We start from the raw sequence: 25038 nt of genomic DNA, 5'->3' as shown, positions 1-25038 counted from the left end.
TGTTGGTATGAAAGCTTGACATATGACTAAGTGAATTATTGTTTTTTAAAACTAGAGTATTAGGGGTAATTTTAGAGAATAGAGGAATGTGTTTTGAGAATTTATATATTAAATTATTTGTTAATCCTTATTATGTGATAAAATGTAATAATATTGAGTTTAAATTTAATCAAAAGTTAAGGGTATTTTCAAAGAAAAGAGGAATGTGTATTAAGAATTTATATGTTAAATTATTTTTTAATCCTTATTTTGTGATAAAATGTATACATCCTTATTTACTTTTTTGTTATAATTTACATAAAAAATAAAATAAAACTGATGATTTAAAAAATCAACACAAAAAACTAAAATAGAAAAGGAATCCTTATTCATTTATTGCGCATTAAGGCATATTTCAATATTCATTCACTATTCATCTATTGTTCATTGTCTTTTTACTCTATTTTGATGCTCAAACTTATTTTCTCTTCGATTGTATCCTTTTATTGCTCAATTAAACCAATTTCTTGTAATTTGCAATTGAGAGTTAAAATCCTAAATTAGAGGACTACAATGTAAAAGACAAAGACACCAAGTGGCCAATTACAATTATGCATACAAAAGTTATCTCTATTTTAAAAGTTTTCTTTTCCTTATTTTCTAGTCCTTTTAATTTTTTTAATTTTTGAAGGATCAATTTTGTTCATTCTCAACCTTTAGGGTTGAGAGAGAAGAGAGAGAAGTTGATGAAAAATAACGTGTTAAGCAAAAATGTTTGTTCATCCTCATTTCGAGCTCTAAAAAGGCAAAACTTGATATCAATAGGTTTTTCTTGGAAATAAGAGTTCATTGGTGGTGGTTTTTTCCATCAATAGTACTAAATAAATTAGATCCATACTCAAAAAGTATTTTTAGATTCGTTTTAATTATTGAGTTTTGGAGAGGTTTTAGGTTGTTTTGGGGTTTAAAAAAAAGTCATAGAGGTTTGCAGGTTTTTCAAGGCTTTTTTTTTAAAGTAAAAAATAAACTTAAAAATAAGCATTAAATGTCAAAAACCCTCTTACCTGATTGTTCAACCACCAAAGGTGGCCAGGAAATTTCTACAACAACCAACAAGTTCTCTGTTACATCTTTTGTTTTCATATTTTTGAGATGACATGTCATCTTTTGATAGTTGGCACAACAAGTGATGCGTTGTTAGTTTTTTTTTTGAAAAAAAATGGATGAATAACCCAGTTTTTTTTTAAAAAAAATACAGGACCAAATGCATAGACCTACCCTTACATCTCCACACATGCCTTACCATCTCTTTTTAGGCTAAGGAGCACTAACCAATTTATGAATTTTTTTAATTTTATAAAAAAATCCATAAAAATATATAATTATATTTATGTTATTATTCTATTAAATGCTTTTTATTTTTAAATTTATTTTCAAATACCATTGTAATAATTTTTTGATATGAACAAATGTTTTTTCTAAACTGTTCTTGTATTTTTCCCTTAAAGTTTAATAAGAATTAGTTATAATTAAATAGATAGTATTATATTTAAGATGTTATTTTGTTAGAAATTTTCAATTGTCATATAATAAAGGAAAAAAAAAAGATCAAGAGCTCTTAGTTATGCGGGATGATATAGTTTAATATGCATTTATCTTCCACCTTTACAATTTAATTTTGAGTTTACATTGACAACTCTTTTTTGAACTTATTAATATATATAATTCTTAATTTATTTTATTAGAAATATGCATCAACCTTTTGATTTAAAAAAAAATTTTGGTGTTAAGAAACACATTTGTCAATATTTGCACATTCATTTTCTACAATTAGAATTCTCTTGATTCGGCTCGTAACGGGACGCGAGTCAATAAACTAATATAAACTAAACAATAAACAAAACAAAATTAAAAGGGAAAATTGCCTTTATTTAATTAGCTACAAGTTTGCCATTATTTAATAACTCATGATGCATGAAAATAACAAATTTTCTCATCAAAATAGCATACTTAGTGACAATTAATCACCCATTTACCACTACATAATAGCTATCAATATCTTTATCAAATCAATTATGGAATTTTTCATCATATAAAACAACTTCATGAAAAAAATTGAGAATTATAAGCACGTTAATATCATGAGAAATAGTACATCAATGTTCTAAATCAAACCTAAAAGAGAAATAACCAAAAATTTAAAAAAAAACAATTATTCATCTATAACCTTTAGAGAAATACAAAACAAAGATCACACAGAAAAATCAATTTTTCTTTTAAAAAAGATAAAAAACTGTAGGATTTAACCCAAGACAACAAAAATCTAGAAAGACAAAAAATTTATGTCATACAATTAAACAATACGATAAATGCATATGATCAGAAGAAAAGAAAATTGTATCTTCTTAAATTATATAATTGCTTATGATCTTTAGCCTTAACACAAATTCTAACCAACCAAGATGTTCATATTTTTTATTTTTTCTCTATTTTTTGGTTTATATATATGATAACTACTGTAACACATCACAATACTAATTCCATAATGAGTGCATAGAGAGAGACACAAAATTTGCTAAAGTTGAAGGATGACAATGTCGACTATGATAATCATATTTTTTCAGGGGAGAAAGAAAGAGTTTATTTGCGGATAAGAAAAGAAGTCAGGGGATATTTGAGAGTGTAATAACGAATGTTTTTAAAGTATTTTTCATTAAGAAATATATTAAAATAACATGTTTTTTAAATTTTTTAAAAATTATTTTTGATATCAGCACATTAAAATGATATGAAAATACTAAAAAAATTAATTTAAAATAAAATTTTTTAATTTTTTTTAAAATATTTTTAAAACGTAAAAACAAATTGTTCATAATTGCAACAAAAGATATATTCATTATAAGCTACAGGACTGAAGTAGCTTTCAGGGATTTTATAAGGGTTTTCTCTCATTTTGGATTTTTACAAATTCTAGTGAAAGTTTTTGTTTAGAATAGAAAAAAAGAGAGAAAATGAGGCAGAGTTGTATAATGAGTTTCTGGATATATATACACATATAGAGGCTAGTTTTATTATTTTAAGTGATTTTAACTTCTTGATTCACCGAGGATATTTTCCGTAATTTACCACAGTAAAATATAAAAAGACCAGATGCTCAGTATAGTTTTCCATAATGATTTTGCAGAAGTCTGTTTCTAGTTATCTCTCATATAACGACAAATTGATAATTCAATTTGTAAAAGTTGCGCTATGATTCTGACGTGGCAATTAATCGTAGAGCAAGCTCGGGATCGTGTGATGTGACGTGCTGCGAAGCGAGCTGCACCCACCGCAGCGTGAGAAGAACTGTTTAAAATTGAAATAAACATGAGCGGGAAGAATTTACACTTTCGTCTCTCTTTCTTTCTATTTCAAAAGAACTCTCTCTCTCTCTCTCCCTCTCCCTCTCTCCCCTCCCGTTTGTTTTCTTAGATCTGCAGATATCAGTTTTTCTTCACTACATTTCTGCGACGCTTAAGGTACTCTCTCCATCTCTTCACTACAGTTTTTCTTAAACATTGATCAACACCATATCTTGATTGCTATAGGAACTGAAATCAATCATCGACATTGCAATCAGCTAGGCTAAATTTAGGGTTTTACAAGAAATCTCAATTTCTGATATTTTTTTTTAATTAAAGGAAAAAAGAAAAGGAAATGGGAGTTGAGAACTATCACGTGATAGAGCTAGTAGGTGAAGGCTCGTTTGGCAAAGTTTACAAAGGAAGGCGCAAGTACACGGGCCAGGTAGCTACTTCAATCCTTCTGTGTTTCTCTACTAATAATTAATCTTGATTCTTATCCTATCTTATTTTTTTTTAATGATGAAATGATAGACTGTTGCGATGAAATTTATTATGAAACATGGGAAAAGCGACAAGGATATTCATAATTTGAGACAGGAAATTGAGGTGATCCCTCCTTTCTTTTTTTGATGATATGGAATGTTATTATCTGGAAAAAATAAAATTATGCATTGTGATTATTATTATTATTATTATCATTATTATTATTACTGGGTGCAGATTCTAAGAAAGCTGAAGCATGAAAATATTATCGAAATGCTTGATTCCTTTGAAAGCCCACAAGAGTTCTGTGTTGTCACGGAATTTGCGCAGGTTCGTTATCCATCACAACAAGCAAACATCAATTTGTTATGGATTTTTACTTTTCAGACTAGGCAAGAACTAAGATTTGTTGATGTGCAGGGTGAACTATTTGAGGTACTAGAGGATGACAAGTCCCTTCCTGAAGAACAGGTTCAAGCGATTGCGAAACAGTTGGTAATTCCTTGAGCTCCCCTCATTTTCCCCTTCGTCTCTTGATTCAAACTGATTGCTAAATTGCTCCTCAGGTTAGAGCACTTCACTATTTGCATTCCAATCGTATCATCCATCGGGACATGAAGCCGCAAAACATACTTATTGGTGCTGGCTCAGTTGTCAAGGTCGGATATGATAGAGATTATTTTGTTCTTGTTTTATTTTCCACTTAGGTATTGGTGACCTTTTCTTTTAATGTCTTGCTTTGTTTTTCCTATCAAGGGGAGTATTTCATGGTAACATCATGTCTTACTGTTGCTTCATTTAAATGCCACTGTATATCAGATACTTAGTGTTTGCCATGCTTTCAAAGAGCATGTATCTTGAGGTGAATTTCTATATGCTCTGTTTTTTTTTTTGGTCTGTTACAGCTTTGCGATTTTGGCTTCGCACGTGCTATGTCCACAAATACTGTGGTTTTGCGATCCATAAAAGGTAAGGTCTGGTGTTTTACCACTTCTGAGGTTCCTTCTTATCCCACACTTCACTTGCACTTTTATTCATCATTCCCAGGCACACCACTATACATGGCTCCAGAACTTGTACGGGAGCAACCATACAATCACAGTGCTGATTTATGGTCCCTTGGAGTTATCCTGTACGTGCAGCATCCCTTTTTTTGTGTATTTGTGTGTGCTTGCATGCTCTCATTTAGATGTTGATCTCATGTCATCTTTGAATTTGATTCTGGTGGTCATCTGAATGGTATCAGTGTTGCAATTTTTTCTTCAAAATCTCATACTGCAAGGATTTTAATTTCCGGCATTTTTTCTGAGACATTTTCTGAATTCAGAGTGGTATGTCATGAAAAAATAATATTGATAAAATTCCTCACATAAATGTTCCAAACTGAAATACAACTTAAAGATATAGGGTTTTGCTTTAAAATTTCAACCATTATGAGTATTTTCTATCACAGAACCTGTGTCTACTGAAGTGTTGCATCTTTTTTTTTTCCTTGTCTTCTATTTTTGCTATTCATCCTTAATTGAAACTAGTTTGTTGTGGTCCCAACAGGTATGAATTATTTGTTGGCCAGCCTCCATTTTATACGAATTCAGTTTATGCACTCATCCGTCATATTGTTAAGGTTAATAATGCTTCTCCTAGTTCATGCCTGAAACTATGGTGTATGATAGTGGAAGCTAATGTTATATACAAAATCTCAGGATCCAGTAAAATATCCTGATGACATGAGTCTGAATTTCAAAAGCTTTCTTAAGGGGTTGCTCAATAAGGTGCCTCAAAATAGATTGAGTTGGCCTATGCTTCTTGATCATCCATTTGTTAAAGAAACCTCAGAGGAGCTGGATGCCAGGGTAATGTGATCGCAAACTCACAATTATTTTCGTTCTCTTTTCACCTTGTTTTTTTAAGAACTACAACTTGCTACAAACTAATATTACCAGTAAAAAAGCTGCATAAACTCATCTTTCTCTACAGTTGTATATACATATATATTTTATGTTTTTTGCTGATATTCTTGTCAGTAGAATATGGAATACTTAAGCACTTGATAAAAGAATCTACAGGTAATGTGTGCTGCAACTTCTGCATCCAGAGAATGTGATGCAGCACGGAGGGGTGAAGAAAATAATATGCAAGCATCAACTGGTTTGATTGCCTCAAATCCTGGTGGTTTAGCCTTCACTAGTTCTTCAGTTTGAAACCTTCAATGTGCTAAATAATCATAAATTATTGTTATAGGTAGAAGCAATTCTGTTGCTGCTTTTGAGAACTGTAATCCTCCGAAGTTTCCCAGTGATGCTGATTTAAATTGTCCTAATGCAGTCACAGGCAGCTCCTCACCACAGGAGGAGTTCCCTGGATTTGCAAGTCCTAATGATGTTAAACAATCAGGTAGACAGACTTGTGGCTATCATAATTTCTGTCCAGTTTTTCCATTGATGCTGTAGAAAGAAGAATGTTATTTATAGAAGAAGGCTCTCTGTTGTTCTATCTAGTCTTGCAGTAATGTCTTGTATCATAAAATCACTATCAAATGGATGACTCTAAGCCTGAATTTCTGTCTCATTTAAGTGTCATAAAAACCTGGAAATTATGGTGCTTGGATCATTCATTTCTTGTTCTTATTGAACTTTTACTAATCTTCTTTAGTACATGCAATTGCAGTCAGCCTGCGTTTGTATTCCCCTGTTCATGAAAATGTTAAGTTGTATTTTAGTTTTGAATTATGTTTCTATGACAACATGCATAGGAATGCACGTTGCTTTGTTGGTGCTTATCTGTTGGTTGCACGAAGTTGTTTTCTTCTAAACAAGGGATACTCCTTGGTTGAAAACAAGAGCTAGCTGTCTTGCAGAATTTGCTAATGACTGTTCATGCACACATATATGTAAAAATGAAATGTAAATTTGTATCATATTTATAGCTCTTTTTGTGTATAACTGTGATTCTATCTCTTTATTACTGATTGAAACCTGAAAGTTATTCCTGTAGTTTTTCTAACTTGACAATGTTGATTCTGAGACATGTTATTTCTCTTCAGGCAATCAGATATTGGATAGATTGGAAAGCAATTCACTTACAGTTAAAGGTGCCAATATAATTGGTCAGGATAATGAAGCATTAACAATTATTCTACTACCATTGAGAAAATGGTCAAAAGAATCTCTGCATTCTTGGAGGTGAAATTCAATATCCTTTTACTTGCTTGATCAACCTTACCTTTTGTGGGAAGCATTAGATACGACTAAAACATTTTTACTCTTTGTAGTTTGTGGTTTTGCTAAAACAAATTCTAATATTGTTGCTTGCTCATAGCATTGAAGCATCATGCCCTACTTTGCTACTGGAAAAGACCGAGAAAAATATATGGGAGCAGTTGAAATTCACATGCATAGGGGAATCCTTCATCTGGTTACAATGCATTAAAGCTTTGTAGATATTTTGATAAAATCTAAATTAATTTTGAAGTAGTTGAAATTCACATGCATGAGGGAATACTTCATCGTGTTACTTGCATTAGTTAAAGCTTCATAGAATTTTTTCGATAAAATTTTAAATAATATCAATTCATTCTATAATGATTTTTTTTTTCTTAATTTCTCCTTGCATGGTACTCATCAAAGTCCTGTGACATGGTTTGGAAACTATGTTGTGTTGATGAATGTTAAGCAGCACGCAGAATCAGTACTAAACCTGGAAAAGAAGGGAAAATGTGCTAGAAATAACCTTTTCTAATAATAAACCAGACACTAATAGCTTTCAGAAAAATGAAGTTTCCTTGGAGATGAAATAATGACCCTCTGTTGGAAGAACTGTTGGAGCATCTCTCACTTCATCTCTCTTTAACCAAAACTGCTTTCATATTCATAATCGAAATCCACCAAGAAGATATGAGATCTCTGAAATAATTCAGTACTTTTCACTCAAACTGTACCTAAGGATATCCATGCATGTGAAACCAATTCTTTGGAGATTCAACCATGTGAACACAAACAACTATGATCACCAAAGACAATAACTCTGTCAGAGCACACTACCTGAGTTGTTTATTACAAATGGGATAAAAGAATGGATAAGCTGATATAATGGGATGTCTAAAGCCATCCACAAGGAATTTAGTTTCTAATCATTTTAGTATTACGTAATGTATGAATTGGATGATTGCAACAAGTAACCACTTGCTATTTGGTAGTGTTCCAAAGACATGGAAAGACTGCAAGACTTTGAAATGCAAATCAGACTTTGGCATAGGTTAAACTGCAGGTTTTTCTGATGATGCAATAAGCTGGTGTTATTTCACACCAAAGATATGCCTTACGAAGACATCATATATTGGGGACTATGCCTTATGAATACATCATATTGTGGGGATCAGGGCGGTGGTTCTTTCGGTGCTCTACTACAATTATTTTACCTCATCTAGTGCTCTAGATAGCAATCTTTTTTTCAATAGCTGACACTTGTACTGTTGACTGAATTTAGGCAAGCAGCATATATAATATTTTATTTGTGAGAGAAATTTGTTTTTTCAACTCATGCAGGGATCAAGATGTTCTTACTACAAAGCAGTCACTGAGAATTATTTCAAACTTAGCTGCAGCTGGTGCAACTGGTGGCCTAGTTAATGAAATACTTAGTGAACTTCTTAATTTCACTGCCAAAGTAGTCAGCTTGAAATCCTCTGAACTTAGTGACTTATTAGCAAAGGTAGCAGGACTTCATTTATTCCTGCCTTCATAGTAGTTTTAATTCTGTTATGTGCCATGCTTATATTCTTGTAATATCTAAAATTGAGTTATTGATAAATGTGTTCCACATGATAAAGTAATATAATTTTTATACAAACAAAAAATTGTAACAATGTTTTATTTCACTTGTTTGTTTAATTAATGCAGTCCACTCTCTTCTTTCACTCAGATATTTTCTCTTCTTTCCCAACTGACCTTTGAAGTTATTGCAAATGCTAAGATGTTTTTTTCTCAAAAATTTCTTTTTGTTGATTTCTGGAATAGTGTTCATTATTGAAAATCCAAGTGCTGTAGATCACTGTATGCTGTTGCCATTATAACTTTCCACTCTCTGATGATTGCTGGTTGGCAACTCTAAATTCTTAATTTTGCAGAGTTTCTCTATAATAAAACTACAATTAGACAATATTGGGAGTGCCATTTCAACTTCATATTTCAAGCACTGGGTTGCCTTAACTGAAATTTTTTCACAGGTAATTATGTTCTTTGTTAATTCTTATGCAAGTTTAAGTGTTAATTTTCAAGTCCCTTATCATAGTAAAATATATAGATTGTTGGTGGCCATGAAGAAACCTCGGGAAGTGTTCTGTTAGAGTCCTGTGCTTGCATTGCAACCATGTTATCTGCTGTAGATGATGGTCTTAAAGCAACTTCACTGACTTCTGAGGCAGCTCCTACTCCTGTAATGCATGAAGCGATGAAGCAGATTTTGGATCATGCGAAAACATGTGGATTAGTTGAAAATTTATCTCTTTGCTTAGCAACATCAGGCTCTAGTCTCGTTTCAGGTTCTTTGAACATGTTGCGTGCTGCCTGTGAAGCTTGCAGGGCTACATGGTCATTGATAGATGCGGTGGAAACTCTTTTCAGGAAAGAGAATCTCTATTTATTTCCATTAAATTCTTTGCAAAGCCATTCTTTACCCTGTCTTGACATTCGGGACCAGGAACGAAGTTTATTGGTTGGAACAGATTCAGCAAGAATCATTGAAGCAGTGACAAGAGCATTCTTGAGATCAAAAGCTGTGCAGGTGGCAATTTTCTATTGCCTCAAGCAACGTATAGAGCCAGCCCTCTCTGCTAGTATTCAGGTGTTTTTCTTACATCATTGTTATTCTTCTTTCTTTTTCAGTTTATTCTGTTTTACAACATTATTTTCAAAAAATTGACTCATTTTTAAAAGTTAGTGGTCTCAAATATAACTTCTTAACATCATGCTTGGACGATGGTCGCTCTACATATAGGTGCCATAAAGTTTGCTCATTTTAAAATGTTACAGATCTTGTCAAGATGTTGTCTACATAATGCTATGGTTCCTGGTGTTCTTTGTGGCTTGCCTAGTTCTCTTCCTGTAACAACTGTTGTCAGTGGTGGAGGAGATAAAACTATTCTTTCAGAAATATTCGCCATTTTATCTTGGTGTACATCTAATAAAGATCCTGAAACAAGTAACTTAAAGAGTAAATCAGCGAATTCTTCCACGTTGGTTTTAAATTCATGCCTTCTCCTTGCAATCATTGCTCAATGTTTGAAGTCAACGGGAAGAAATTCGGCCTTGTTTATGCTGACATCCTCTCCCAAGAATCAGCTGTCCCGGCTTTCTATTATTGGCCATCAGTTCTCTCCTGATGACAAAATGAAAATTTCATTGCAACCTCATTGTGCATCGGCTATGCTGGCTCTTGCATCAATTCTATCTCTTGAAAGTGGAGCTTCTGTTGAATCTTCCATCTCAGAAATTGCGGTGCCTTTGATTCCTCGAAGTGCCACGCTTTGCGAACACCTCAAGATTTCACCTGTCGAAGGAAATGAATTAGGTCCACGCAACATAAATGTTCTCTCATATTGGCATGGCCTTAGGGATGGTTGTGTGGGCTTGCTGGAATCCAGACTGAAATGGGGAGGTCCATTAGCTGTAAAACAGTCATGTGCAAGTGGCATGCCTCTGCTTCTTATTGATTTGTTAAGCAACAACCGTTCAATTACCTCTAATCAAGGAATTGATAGCACAAAGGATCAAGTCGGGTTATCCCCCATTGGGGTTGTATGGGCAGTTTCTTCAATATGTCACTGCCTTTCTGGTGGCGCCTCGATTTTTCGTCAGATTTTACTCAGGAGTGAACATGTCAAGAATATCTCTGAACTGATCTCAGATGTGCATCTCAAGCTTGTGAAAAGCTGGAGTGGGCCAGGTGGAGGCAAGGATGGTGTCAGAGATGCTGTAAATGCAGTTATAGATATCTTAGCTTTTCCTTTTGTTGCTGTACAAAATACTCCTGGCTTGCCATCAGCTACTGCTTCCGTAAATAGCGGGTTCCTTCTCAACATGGGCTCTCCTGGGGGCAAAATATTCATTGAAGACAAGGACATGGCTAAAGCAATTGAGGAAGACATGGGAAAGTATCTAAAAATACTTCTGGAGGTTAGATCTTCTGTTTGCTTTTTCCTTCATGGTTCTTCTCGGTCAGAGGTTAAAATGGAAGGGGGCTTTTTAATGCATGTTTTTTTTTACCATGTTATGATGAAAGTGGACAGTACGATACGTAGAACTCTTAAGACTCTTGTTGCTTTTTAAAAGTTCTTAGCAAATTTGCCTGACAATTTTCGTGCATAGGCATATCTTTATTATCACGTGTTCTGCCTTAAGTAAGAGAACCTGTTATTATTACTTGTCCTAAAATCATCTCTAGCATTAATGATACTCATTCTACTACTTTTTAGGTGGGATTACCTGGCATTATGCTTCGCTGCGTAGAATACATGGAGTTGAAAGATCTGGGAAGGCCAGTTGCATTTCTTGCCAAAATGATCGGCCACCGACCTTTTGCTATTCAATTAATAGGCAGAGGCTTGTTAGATCCAAACATGGTGAAAAGATTGCTCGATAACATGAGTCCGAGAGAGGTCATGCTTGATGTTTTGATGATTGTTTCTGATCTTGCACGCATGGATGAGGTGAGGTTTTATTGTAATTCTTTTCGTATTCTTTTCATGAGTGTTAATCTTCATATATACTCCTTTTAAAATATTTCCACAGAGGTTAAGTAGCTTTATTTAAGAATAGAAATCTTTTCTTACAAGGATCTAGTACTTTAACTAATACAAAATAGGATGCTAGCTTATTTTGTAGTTGTCTTTTTGTTATTTCATCAAACCTTTTAGGATTCTACAGATTTCTTATGGGCCTTAAAGGGCATTTGGTATGGGGACCTAGATTCCCTATACCAAACAATTCAATATCTTGTGTTTATTTAGGGACGGAATGTTAAATGTAAGGGAAACATTGCTAGGACATTACATTTCCTCGAAATTAGAGAATTTGGTTCCCTTCTAAAAGAGGGAATCTCAAATTCTATAACAGAGGGAATGCTATTTTTTTCACTTAGTTTCCCCTATTTGATTTCTTTTAGACTTATATACCCTTGTTTTTACTAATAATAACATAATTGTTATAGACTTATAATTTATTTGAACAATTAATAATATGTATTTTATTTGTTTTATTATATTACTGTAATTATTAATATAATATGTATGTTAAATGATTTGTTGGCATATTTTTTTTATTTTTTGGTAGTTACAATTTTATAAAGTCAAAATTTAATGTTATGGAACATTAAAAACATTAAGGGTAAAATAATAAATTTGTATAAATTCTTCATGGATTCATTATATGAAGAAAACACAATATAAATACTTTTCATTTTCAACCAAATGCAAAAATCACATGCCACAAGGATATCTAGGAATCCTTATATCAAATGCTCCCTAAACTTTATTTCAACTTAAGCTCTGTTCTATGTTTAGGATCTGTTGGAAAATTGTGGTTTTTAGCTATGACTGTGGCTTTTTAAAAGCTATAAATTATAGCTCTTAAAAATAATTATAAAGTCATGTGAAATTAGCTGAGATATTAACTTTTAAGTATTACCAAACATGGAAGCTAAAAAACAAAGCCCAAAAATTGATGTTTTCCAAACGGGCACTTAGCCATTATTCTATTGCAATTTTGTTGTATATTGTTGTCCTCTTCCTGTAGTAGTCACTCTCGTTTTCCAAGTTCCAATTTTGGAGAAGCTATCTAAGAAGTTGCTTCTCTTCTAGTGAACATTTTCAAAGAAGATGGATATTAAGCTCTCTTTCCAGCGTTTAGCTCATTTGAACGTTTTCCGTTGTCCTCATTTTTTTTTTGTTATTTCCACTTTCTTATCAATCCTAAACCCTATAAGCGATTCTTGCCTAGTACTTAAGTTCTTGCTGGATAATCGACTTTGTTCTCAGGCAGATTGCAAGCTGCTGAAGTAACTTTATATTCCTTGAGTTTCTTTATTCCTATCTCATTTTTGCCCTGCATTTAGAGCACAGGTTAATTGTAGGGCGAACTCGTAAAAGTCCTCAACGTTTAAGGGTCTCTATTAGGTCCCTAACCTATTTTTCATCTTGATGACGTCCACAACGTATTACTGAATTCTCAATCTGATCTTTCGTTCACTTTTAGTCAACAAAACTATTAAATAGTAGTATGAAATTCACATAATTTTTCTTTTTAATGAAAAACCAGTGAATTATCTAAGATCTTCATTTTCAATAATAACAAACTCACAAAATAGACTAAGCTATATAAAGAATCACAAAACCTCTACTTTTCTTTCTATAATTTGTTTTACCACGTGATATATGAATCTATTTGAGATTACCCTGAAGGTTGGGTACTTCTTTAGGATTGCCCTTAATTTTATCTTAAATGCTTCCTTTATTTACTAGTTACTTCTTTTGGTGCACCTTTCTTCTTCACAGTTACATTTTGTCTTACAAGAAAGAAATTAGCCCCGTATGCTCCTTTCGTAATGCCCCTTGGCATTTGTAAAGGTTAATTATATTGAGTAAAATTGATTAAACCTCTTGGTTTACGCCATTAAGCCTGTAGATTAGAATCACAACTAAACAATAGAATAGGTAAGGTCAGACCAAGGGTGTATTTAAATTATCCGAGAACAATTAAGGTAATAATGGTTGCAGGTTCCTGGAGGAACAAAAAAAAAAAGATAACCGAGAAATTGAGTCTAAAACTGAGATGTCCTTTCGTCCTTATTGGTAACCTGCAAGAACATTCGTGTTTCTGGCAAGGTCAACAGAAAGCCTATATATTTTGTTCTGGCACGTTCAGGTCAGGTCACGGGTTCTGGGTAATATCTAACGTCAAAAACAGAAATTCCCTGCTCAAATCCTGTCTTATTAGCTTGGATTTTGTGGGCTTGCAGGGTTTCTATGAACACATTAATGGGGCTTCTATATTGGAATTCTTGAAGAAGTTTCTCACACATGAAGATCCCAATATGCGTGCAAAAACCTGCAGTGCTGTAGGCAATATGTGTCGGCACAGCTCCTACTTCTACGGTTCGTTGGTAAGTACAGATCATAGATCTATTTGGAATTGTGTGAGAAGTAAATGAAATTATTGGGGATTCACTCACGACGAACCATTGCGTTACGAATAATTTGCTCTTTCTCACTGTTTAATTTGATTTTCTAGGCAAGATCTCGCATCATAAGTCTTCTCATTGATCGGTGTTCTGATCCAGACAAACGCACTAGGAAATTTGCATGCTTTGCTGTAAGAACTTTTACTAATGCTCTGTTATCCTTTAAATTTGTTGCCATGAAAGCTCATTTTACTTTGAGATTTTGCTGGGCACTGTTGATTAGTGTACTTTCAAGAAAAAGTAAAACTCATGTAAATAAAGAAGAAGCATTATAATAGTAATTATAAATGTGGCGTTATACTCTCTCCAGATTGGAAATGCTGCCTACCATAATGACATGCTGTATGACGAGCTAAGAAGATCTATACCTCAACTAGCAAATTTGCTGCTCTCAGCAGAGGAAGACAAGACTAAAGCAAATGCTGCTGGTGCTTTAAGCAATCTTGTTCGCAACTCGAGCAACCTTTGTGATGACATTGTGTCTAAAGGAGCCATGCAGGTTTGGAGATATGCGGAGCTGAGTTTTACAGCAATAGAGATTTCATAATTTACAGCATTTGCATGTTTTCAAACAGCATTATATATCGTATGGTTTATCAAACATGCATTCCTTTTTATTTTATTTTTTATTTTTATATATAGGAAGCTTACTTAAATACCATACAAGGATAAGTTTTTTTACTGTGAGCCTCGAATGTTAATTTGCTTTAAATAAATCCATTTTATGCTCACTTATTCCACTGTTTGGTTACAATCAGCCTACTTTTTTTGAGGGAAAGTAATCATTTGAAATTCTTAGTGTAAACATTGCGAAGGACCTCGTAGACCTCACTTGTATTTGGATTTGTTATTTCATGTACTAGAACAAAGAAATTTGCTAGTTTTATATATATATATATATATCACCGTTGATAACAGTTCTAAATTGACTTACATGGGTGGTTTTATTTCTTCAGGCTTTACTAAAGTTGGTAGCTGACTGTTCAGCAGTAGCCCTAAACCCCATGAGGAAAGATGCTGTGAATGAATCACCATTAAAGATAGCTCTCTTTTCATTGGCAAAGATGTGTGCACATCTGCCGTGCAGACAATTCCTCCGTTCATCTGAGTTGTTTCCGGTGATTGGAAGACTTCGGCAGTCCCCAGAAGCAACAATTGCCAATTATGCCACTGTTATCATCAGGAGAGTGGCTGATAGTTGAAGCCCGAAACAGAGGTCAGGGATTTTCAAAGCCATATTCTCATTAGCTTGATTTCCACCAAATCAGTGCATGAAAGTGAAACAGAAGCTGAAAGTAGTATAAAGCTGCTCTGCAATTAATATTGTAAAACACGATTCTTGTAATATTCTTAAATGCATTAATTAATAATTTTATTATGGTAAGATGTGTATTGTCAGAGAGAGAGACGACGTGGCTATTTGTGGTGCCCTTGATGATGGTATTGTAGTTAGGGATGGCAACTAAATCGACGGATACCAAGGCGAACCCAACAGAACAGGTAAGAAAATTTTAGATACGATTGGATCATGGTTAAAATATTAGGTTTTAAGTTGTGTATAATAATTAACTTTAATTTACACACACACACACAACACACACACACACACACACACACACACACACACACACACACACACACACATATATATATATATATATATATATATATATATATATATATCAGGTTAATTGTTATTAATTATAACATTTACATTTGGATTCGGGTTATAAATATTTGCAATTAGTCAAGTTTGAGAATTAAAATACAAGGATTTGAGTTATAGATATTTGAAATTTGATTGGGTAAAGTTGGAGTATTAAAAGTCAATACCTTATGTAGTTTGAGGAATTAAAGTTTGAATATGAATGATATAAAATCTAACCTAGAGTATCTATTGTTATGCCTAGAAATTAATTTTTTTCGCCTCTGTAAGAAAAGAGTAAAGCCGAAAGGAATATCTTTCATTAGTCGGATCTTGCTGCATATGAAGATTGTAGGAGGTAAGGTAATTATTGCGCTAATAACTCAAGAACTAATGGTATGATTTCCTGGAGAAAGTGATTGAGATATTGAAGAAATTTCAGAGTATTCAAGAAATAATTTATTAATACTTATTTTATAAATTTATAAGAGAAATTATATAACATATAACATATATGAATTAATGCTTACTCTAATGATAAATTTTTAATAGAAAGAAAAAGATACAAAAAGATACGATGAAAAATTATAAAGAATGTAACCAAAAGTGAATTTATAGTGTTAGAACCTTAAAATTCTTCTTGGATTGGAGAGTCGTTTGTTTGCTTGAAAAGTGATTTTTTAAAAATTATTTTTTAAATTTTTTGTGTTTATTTATCATTAAAAAAGTTGGTCAATAAAAAATAATTTTCAGTCAAAGAAAAATTTAACTTGTTTTTTAGAAAAATGTTTTTCTTTTATTTTGGGTAGAAAACATTTTTTAAAAGTTGTGAAAAATTTAGAAATATGATACTATTCTCTGATTATATCAAATTTGGTCTTTAAACTTTTGATTGATATATATATTTTGTTTGAATATTTCTTTTTTTTTTTTTTTTTTAATTTCATCCCCTAAAATTTGATTTAATTTGATTTTTATATTAATTTCGGTCCTTATTTTTATGATTGTTATTTATTTTTCTCTTATCATTTTTTTAATTGAAATTTTTTTATCTATCAAATTTGGTTCTCATTCTTTTGATTGTATTTATTTTATTTGAAATAATTTATAAAATTGTAATTATTATTATTTTAGTTTTATCGTCTTTTAATTTTTTTATTTGTTAGATTTGATCTTAATTATTCTGATTATTATTTATTTAATTTAAAATAATTTTTGAAATTAAATTTTTTTCAATTTCATTCTCATTCAACTTTTTAATTTGTAAGATTTGTTCTTCATTATTTTAATAAACTTGAAAAAAATATTAATAAATTATTTTCTATAACATAACCAAATATTAAAATATATTTTTTAATTTATTTTTCATAGCACTACCAAATATTAAAAAAAAATTTATTATTTATAAATTTACTTTTTAAAAAACTCATTTTTCAGAAAACTAATTCCTTTCCAACAAACAACCACGACCAAGATACCCCACCAGGATACCATTTTGTTTTGGTTCTTATCCATTTTCCCGGTGATCTAGGAACTCTATCAAACTACACGTTCTAATTTAAGAGATGGTGTCGTCATGCATTCCAATTACAAAGTCATGCGATGAAGAGGACCACTAAATAGATTATACTTGCTCCAGGGAAGTTTTAGGTTGATGCTGTGGTTTGAGAGTGTTTTAAAATATTTTTTTATTTAAAATATATTAAAATAATATATATTTTTATTTTTTTACAAGTTATTTTGGATAATAGCATATTAACATGATTAAAAATATAAAAATAATAATTTAAAAATAAATAAATAAATTGAATAAAAAAAATTTAAGTAACAATTTATCAAATGGAAGGTCTCTCTTTAAGAAACGCAAACCAAACCAAAATGGATCCTTATCAATTTAAGCTGCAAAGACTTGTTATAGTAGTTCAAATTTTTTTTAATAAATATGGAATTGTGATAATTGTAATAGTAAAAATAGGTTAAAAAATATTTTTAGTTGTTATTTTTAAAAAAATATATGTTTAGGTAAAATTATTGTGAGATGTATTTTTACATGTAAAATAAATGAAAAATATAATTTTATAAATTAAAAACAAGTTATTTTAATTTTTATAAAAATAAAATTTAAAGTACGATTATATATAGAGTATTGTCCAGTGTATGAAAAAAAACTATTTTTCTAACCAAATAGAGTTTTTTCTACGTGCTTATGTGGAAAAAAAAAAAAAAACAAGAACTAGAAACGAAACGGTATCTTCTTCTCTCCATAAAATCAATAAACAAGTAAAAATTTGTAGGAATCTATCATTATTGCTAATTTCAAGATAATCTATATTATGTTGATTTCTTATCCGGTTCTGGGTTGGATTTTCCTCCACCTACCCTCGATTGAACCGGTTGGATTTTCCTCCACCTACCCTCGATTCTCGGTATTTAAATACATTGCTCATCTTCTCCGCTAATTTGGCTCGAATGATACCTACCAAATATTCGAATCTCTTTTTTAAAATTAATTTTACAAAAAAAAAAAGAGCTTAAAACACAAACTATATCTTTATCCATAAAATTATAAAACAGAGTCTAAACCTCTAATTCATGTATGAAATCATAAAAATTCTTAATGAATCATAAAATAAAAACCCACACACTACATTGTAAAATAAAGAGTTAATTATAATTTAGTCCTTATAATTTATAAAAAATAATTAAATTATCCCTTGACTAGGGTTGATTATCCTTAATTTAATAGTATTTTATTTAAAAAGATATTTTCTTTTCTTCTCAAAATTCCCATCTTGCTTAATTAGTTTTTACCTTTTTTTAAAAAATAAAAAATAAATTAAATTGATGAAAAATATTAATTTAGAAATGAACATAAAAATATAAGGATTACAAATTTTCAAAACCATGAGGATGGATGATGGGGTGGGTGAATTTCTCTCCTGGATCAAATCGGGTTAAATTTTACTTGTTAAACTAGATAAAAATATAATCAGATTGGATTGGACAACACTAGATATCCAACATATTAAGTGGGTATCTCAACTAGTTTTTACAATTTAAAACTATATATACTCAGTAAATATTTTTATTGAAAAAAAAAGAACATTTTTCAATTTGTCATGATTCATTGGTCTAAATTGCTAAACTTTTGATGGATTGAGCTAAATTGTAACTTCAAGCAACATTGAGAGCAAATCAACCGAACCGAAGTCACAAAGATTTAGTATTAGGTATATATTATCTCATTGGCTTATGTCTTTTAATTTTATAGACTTACCATAATTTTAAGGCAAATTTCATCCAATTAGGTTGGAAAGGGACTGAATTGAATAAAAAGTTTTTTTTTTTAAAAAGGAATCATTAACTTCACTGTTTATTTCCTTGATGTTTTAGGTAATTCCTGCTTTGTGCAGGAATGGGCGGATGTTCATGACAAGCCGTGCAATCTTACTAATTTCTTGACATTTCGTGCAATCGTATTAATTCCTTTGATTAATCTATTTTGCTTTAGTATTCATAATTAAAAAAAATATTATCTTATTAGTAGGACTTATATTCCTATTTCATCTTACTTACTTCTAAGATTATTTTAATATTACATTAATATTTTTATAAACAGAGAGGCATTTGCCTGTAACTCTTGAGCCAGTCCCAATACATATTTTTTTTATACGATTTATCTTTTAAGTTTTATATTATATGCTTTTAACTTATATTTTTCTTTACTATTTTCTTTATTGCTTGCTTGGCAATTTGGCATAAATGTTGTTTGCAAATATGGTAGTGATTGTTTTTTAAAGTGTTTTTTATTCGGAAAAAAATATTAAAATAACATATATTTTTTATTTTTTAAAATTTATTTTTGACATCAGTTTATCAAAATGATCCAAAAACATTATCTTTATTTTTTAAATCTAATTACTTTTTAATCCGTCGAGCTTGTATAAATTTATACACCTAGTTTTTTTTATTAACGTGGGTGTTCATGTCGGTTTGCGCACACCTCGACTAATCTCACTGGTCCTGAAGTTAATGACCATATAAGTCTTTAGTGGCAATAAGATTTGTGGAACTCAAATTAATGATCTCTAAACAATAAATTTAGAATATAATCAGTTCAGCTACACCCATCATAATTTTGTTGACGTGTATATATATATATATATATATATATATATATATATATATATATATATATTTGGTAACTCGGGGTGTGCAGGCCAGTTTACGAGCACCACAACTAATCCCTGGATCCACTGAACACCCTGCAAGCCCAGTAGACAGGTAAGACACCGCGAGGATAACAAGTATGCACACTAAGGCTCGAACCCAGGTGACAGAGGCAAGAAAACCTTGCCTCTGCCGCTGGGCTACAAGCCCTGGTGCTGTTGACGCATATTTTGATATTTGGGGAGTTGGTCATGCTGGTGAGAATTGAAACAATGTAAAGGATCAAAGGTCTTTAAGAATAGAAGATATGTCGTGTTATTTGTCTCCAGGTGAGCGATTGATGAGAATGTGAAAACAAATGACAATTACATACAGAGTCTATATGCACAGTAAATTTACCTTCCATTGTTGCTCTTTTGTTACAAAATAGCGGTGAATAGTAAATTGAGTCTATATATACAGTAAATTTACCTTCCCTTGTAGCTTTTTTTATATTAATAATAATAATAATAATATCCCATTCAATAAATACCTGATTATTTTATTATGATAAAAAACCTTACGTTCCATAATAGGGAAAAAGTTTTCGCATAGGTGAAAAATTATTTCTAAACTAGCATAGCTTGACTATTTGCACATGATAGGTCCCTGTCACAGCTAGTAATAAAAGACAAAGATAAATCATAATTGTATTCTGCTTTAGGCGAGAATAAGCCACAAGTTGATATTATTGAATTTGAATGAATGGTTTCTCTGTCTCATACCAGAGTTTAAATACAGAAATGAAATAACAAACTTTCCTAAAATACTGGCACGACTACATACAATCAGGATTCTTAGCAACTGACTCCTGCTACATAGTTGGCATTTATTTAATTTGATAAATAAGACTTGACTTCTTCCTCCCGTGCACTGAGGACACTGCAGTGACTGGATCCCCTTGACTTGTTCTTCCCTTGACTGGCTTTTCACAGCTCTATGAACCTGCGATTCTTTTTAGGAACTTTGTGCGATCTTCTTGGCTCCAGCTCATCACTTGGTTCCAGCTGCTGCTTATCAATACCTCCCCCATTTAAGGGAACCTTGTCCTCAAGGTTCAAGTTGGTAAATCACTCCTGTAACGCCACAGCATCTTCCCAAGTTGCATCATCAGTCTGCAGGTGTTTCCATTTCACCAGAATTTCTTCGACAAACCGAGACCCCTTCTTGATCCAACGAGTGTCTAAGATGGCCTCCGGTTCGATCAGCATTTCACCCGCAGTAGTCATAGGAGGCAAATCGATCGTATCGACGGCCTCGTCATCAATTTTCTTTTTGAGCAAGGACACATGAAAAACAGGATGAATACGAGCCTGGGTAGGCAACTTCAGCCTATACGCCACTGTGCCAATTCGTTCTTCAATCTGATAGGGTCCATAATAGCGACTAGCCAATTTTTTGCATACACGTTTGACCACCGATTGCTGACAGTAAGGATGAAGCTTAAGAAAAACCCAATCTCCCACTTGAAATTCAACATCACGTCGCTTAGAATTAGCAAGTTGTTGCATGCGATTACTAGCAGCATGCAAGTTGGCCTTGAGCAGACTCAATAATTCATCTCTAGAGGCGAGTTGCTGATCCACTTCATTCACCGGAGACATGCCAATATGGTAATGGGGAATTGTCGGTGGTAAACGTCCATAAAGAGCCTGGAATGGTGTCATACCTGTGGAAGCATGATAAGTGGTATTATACCAGAACTCAGCCCAAGGTAGAAGTGAATTTCATTTGGTGGGCTGCTGGTGAACAAAGCACTGAAGATATTGTTTGACACAGCGATTGACAACCTCAGATTGCCCATCCGTTTGTGGATGATATGCGGAACTCATCTTCAGCTTGGTACCTGACAATTTAAAGAACTCACCCCAAAAGTGACTGATAAAGATAGGATCTCTATCACTAATAATGGATCGTGGCATACCATGTAGCTTCACCACACCTTCAACGAATTTCTCAGCCACCATTTTGGCCGTATAAGGATGAGCCAATGCCAAGAAATGTGCTGACTTACTAAGTCGATCAACAACAACAAAAATTATGTTCTTTCCGCCAGATTGTGGGAGACTCTCAATAAAATCCATCGTGATGTCATCCCAAACTTGACAGGGGACGGGTAATGGCTGCAATAAACCCGCTGGTGACAGTGTGTCTGACTTCACCCGTTGACATACATCACAAGAAGCTACATATTCCTTCACTATGCGAGCCATTGATGGCCAATAAAACTGTTGCGCCAGCCATTTATAGGTGCGCAATACACCCGAATGCCCCCCAAGAGGTGAATCATGGAATTCACATAACAGTTGCTGAATGATATCAGAGTTGGGGGCAATTACTACTCTGTTTTTGTAGTGAAGCAACCCATTTCGCCATGTATAGGGGCTGTCCGGATTCTCAGTAGCCAGCTTGCCAATTTTCTTCATGTAAGGATGGGAAACAGCTTCGGCCTTAAGTTGATCCCACACGTGAATTTATGGAACAGATAAGTGTGAAAGGCAAGGGTTGCCCGTCATACGTGACAATGCATCTGCAGCCGAATTCTCCTTGCCTGGCTTATACATGATTTCATAATCATAGCCAAGTAATTTCGATACCCATTTCTGCTGTTCTGGGGTAGTAATACGCTGCTCCAATAGGTACTTTAAGCTGCGTTGATCTGTTTGGATCACAAATTTACGGCCTAACAAGTATGGTCTCCACAGCTGGACAACCATTACAATAGCCAACATTTCTCTCGCATAAGTTGACCATGCACGCTTGGATAGCCCCAAAGCGCGACTCATGAAAGCTATTGGCCGCCCTTGTTGAGTTAGAACAGCACCGATGCCATCTCTGGAAGCATCAGACTCAATCACAAAAACTTCAGCAAATTTAGGCATTGCAAGGGTTGGAGTGGAAGTCATTGCTGTCTTTAATGCCTCAAAAGCTGCCTCGGCATCATTATTCAGCAAAATTGACCTTTGCGTAATAAGGATGTCAATGGACGAGCAAGAATCCCATAATTACGAATAAATTTCCTGTAATAACCTGTAAGACCTAAAAATCCACGAAGCTCAGATATATTAGTAGGTCTTGTCCAGGATAGCATTGCCTGGATTTTTGCTTGACCAACCTTAACCCCCATTGGAGTAATAATATGCCCCAAGTACTCCAATTCCTGTTGGCCGAATGCACATTTCTTCAATTTTGCAAAAAATTTGTATTGCCTTAGAATTTCAAAAGCCTTGCTAACATGTTCAAGATACATGGTCCAATTGGGACTATAGATCAAGATATCGTCAAAAAAGACACAAATTTACGAAGATAGGGTCGAAATATGGCATTCATAAGGGCTTGAAAAGTAGAGGGGGCATTACAAAGATCAAATGGCATGACTAAGTATTCGTAATGACCATTATGGGTGCGGAAAGCAGTTTTATGAATATCATTTGGGGATACCCTAACCTGGTGGTAACCAGCTGTCAAATCTAGTTTGGTAAAATAAACAGCCCCATATAGTTCGTCTAACATGTCATCTACCGTAGGAATAGGAAATCGGTCTTTAACTGTTACTGCATTAAGGGCTCTATAATCAGTGAAAAAATGCCATGTGCCATCTTTCTTTTTAACTAACAAAACAGGAGATGAAAAAGGGCTAGTGCTTGATCTTATAAATCCCAATTTTAACATGTCTTGAATTGTTTTTCAATTTCAGCTTTTTAAAAATAGGCATACCTGTATGGTCTGACATTGACAGGCTCGGTTCCTTCTTTGACAGTGATGGTGTGGTCAATCTCCCAGACCGGTGGCAATTGAGTTGGAGTTTGAAAAATATCTCCAAATTCCTCCAACATCTGCTGCATTTCAAACTCCACTTTGCTGACAGGTATCTCGGCTTCGGTTTGCAAACAGATAGCAAACATTGTTTTGCTTTGGCGCAGCTCCTTCAAAACATCTTTTAGAGATGCAAGTTGAATGTGTTGGGCATCAATTCCCTGTAGTTTCTGCATTTGATTCTTCCACATAAATTCCATGGTCATTTTCTTCCAATCACAGGCCACTGTTCCCAATTGCTCTAGCTACTGCACTCCCAAAACCAAATCCAATCCACATAATGGTAGGGCATATAAAATCAGAATAAATGGAATACCTTGAAGTAGGACGTGTATGTTTTCAAATCTGCCCTGACATTTCAATGGATTCCCATTTGTCACCTTCACGTTGAAGGGCTGTGTTGGTATCACTGGCAGGTGTAGCCAATTAGCAATCCGTTCGCTAATGAAATTGTGCGTGGAGCCACTGTCAATGAGGACAGTCAAATCTTGATTCTCAATTCTTGCCATAATTCGCATTGTTCTGGCAGTTGACCAACCAGTAAGAGCATGTAATGATATTTGAGGTTCATCACCTTCAAATTCCTCGTCATCTTGCAAGCTCGTCTCATCATCCCCTTCCAGTAGCAACAGATGGGGCTTTTGACACTTATGGCCAGGAGTGAATTTTTCGTCACAATTAAAGCAGAGACCTTGAGATCGTCTCTTCTACATCTCGTCCCAAGCAAGATGTTTCATGGGCATGGCCGCTGGTGACTTTGTTGGAGAAAAGGAAGCAATTCGATTATGATTGATGGAAAATAGCTTACTGTTATGTCGTTGGCGAGTTAATTGTTCATCTCGCATTCTGGCTAGGCTTATTGCTTCTTTCAATGATTTAGGTTTAAACATTCTAATCCCTTCTGCTATGTCTGGTTTCAAGCCTCCCATAAAAGTCCCCACTAGTGCCTTTTGAGTCCAGCCTTTCACACGATTACCCAGCCTCTCGAATTCTTTTTGGTACTCCCGTAATGAGCCCCCTTGTCTCACCCTTGACAATGCTTCATCAAAATCCTCACATTCTGGTGGTCCAAACCTTGCCCACAATTCCTCCTCAAAAATTGGCCATGTCACCTCTTTGTCTTCGTCTTTGTAAGCACGTCTCAGCCATTGCCACCACTGGTTCGCCTCCCCTTGAAGATGAAAAGATGCTAACGACACCTTTTGTGTTTCGGCAGTGCCTTGATACTCAAAGAATTGATCAACTCTGTTGAACCATTCAGTGGGGTCGTTTCCTGAGTATATTGGAAACTCAAGCTTCGCCAGTTTGGAAGAGAACATCTGTCTGTTC

General features: G+C 33.5%; 1 protein-coding gene across 2 annotated transcripts; it reads left to right on the top strand.

Annotated features, from left to right (window-relative positions):
* Positions 1-3378: 3378 nt before the first annotated feature.
* LOC133668816 (serine/threonine-protein kinase TIO) lies at positions 3379-15423 on the top strand. Of its 2 annotated transcripts, none has more exons than XM_062088829.1 (22): positions 3379-3497; positions 3660-3765; positions 3855-3929; positions 4044-4136; positions 4227-4301; positions 4373-4465; positions 4712-4775; positions 4854-4938; positions 5358-5430; positions 5510-5659; positions 5873-5954; positions 6048-6200; positions 6850-6988; positions 8351-8516; positions 8932-9030; positions 9108-9647; positions 9836-10978; positions 11278-11511; positions 13818-13961; positions 14090-14170; positions 14350-14538; positions 14996-15423. In XM_062088829.1, exons 2-22 carry the CDS (start codon positions 3676-3678, stop codon positions 15239-15241), a joined length of 4014 nt encoding a protein of 1337 aa, XP_061944813.1. In that variant the 5' UTR covers positions 3379-3497; positions 3660-3675; the 3' UTR covers positions 15242-15423. The 2 variants fall into 2 exon arrangements, with proteins under 2 accessions (XP_061944813.1, XP_061944812.1); XM_062088828.1 differs by having other exon boundaries at positions 5873-5975.
* The last annotated feature ends 9615 nt before the right edge of the window (positions 15424-25038 follow it).

Source organism: Populus nigra, chromosome 11, assembly GCF_951802175.1.
Source record: "Populus nigra chromosome 11, ddPopNigr1.1, whole genome shotgun sequence".
In the NCBI taxonomy this organism is placed as follows: domain Eukaryota; kingdom Viridiplantae; phylum Streptophyta; class Magnoliopsida; order Malpighiales; family Salicaceae; genus Populus; species Populus nigra.
Note: the sequence above shows the minus strand (reverse complement) of the source record. Positions and strands in the feature narration are given on the sequence as shown.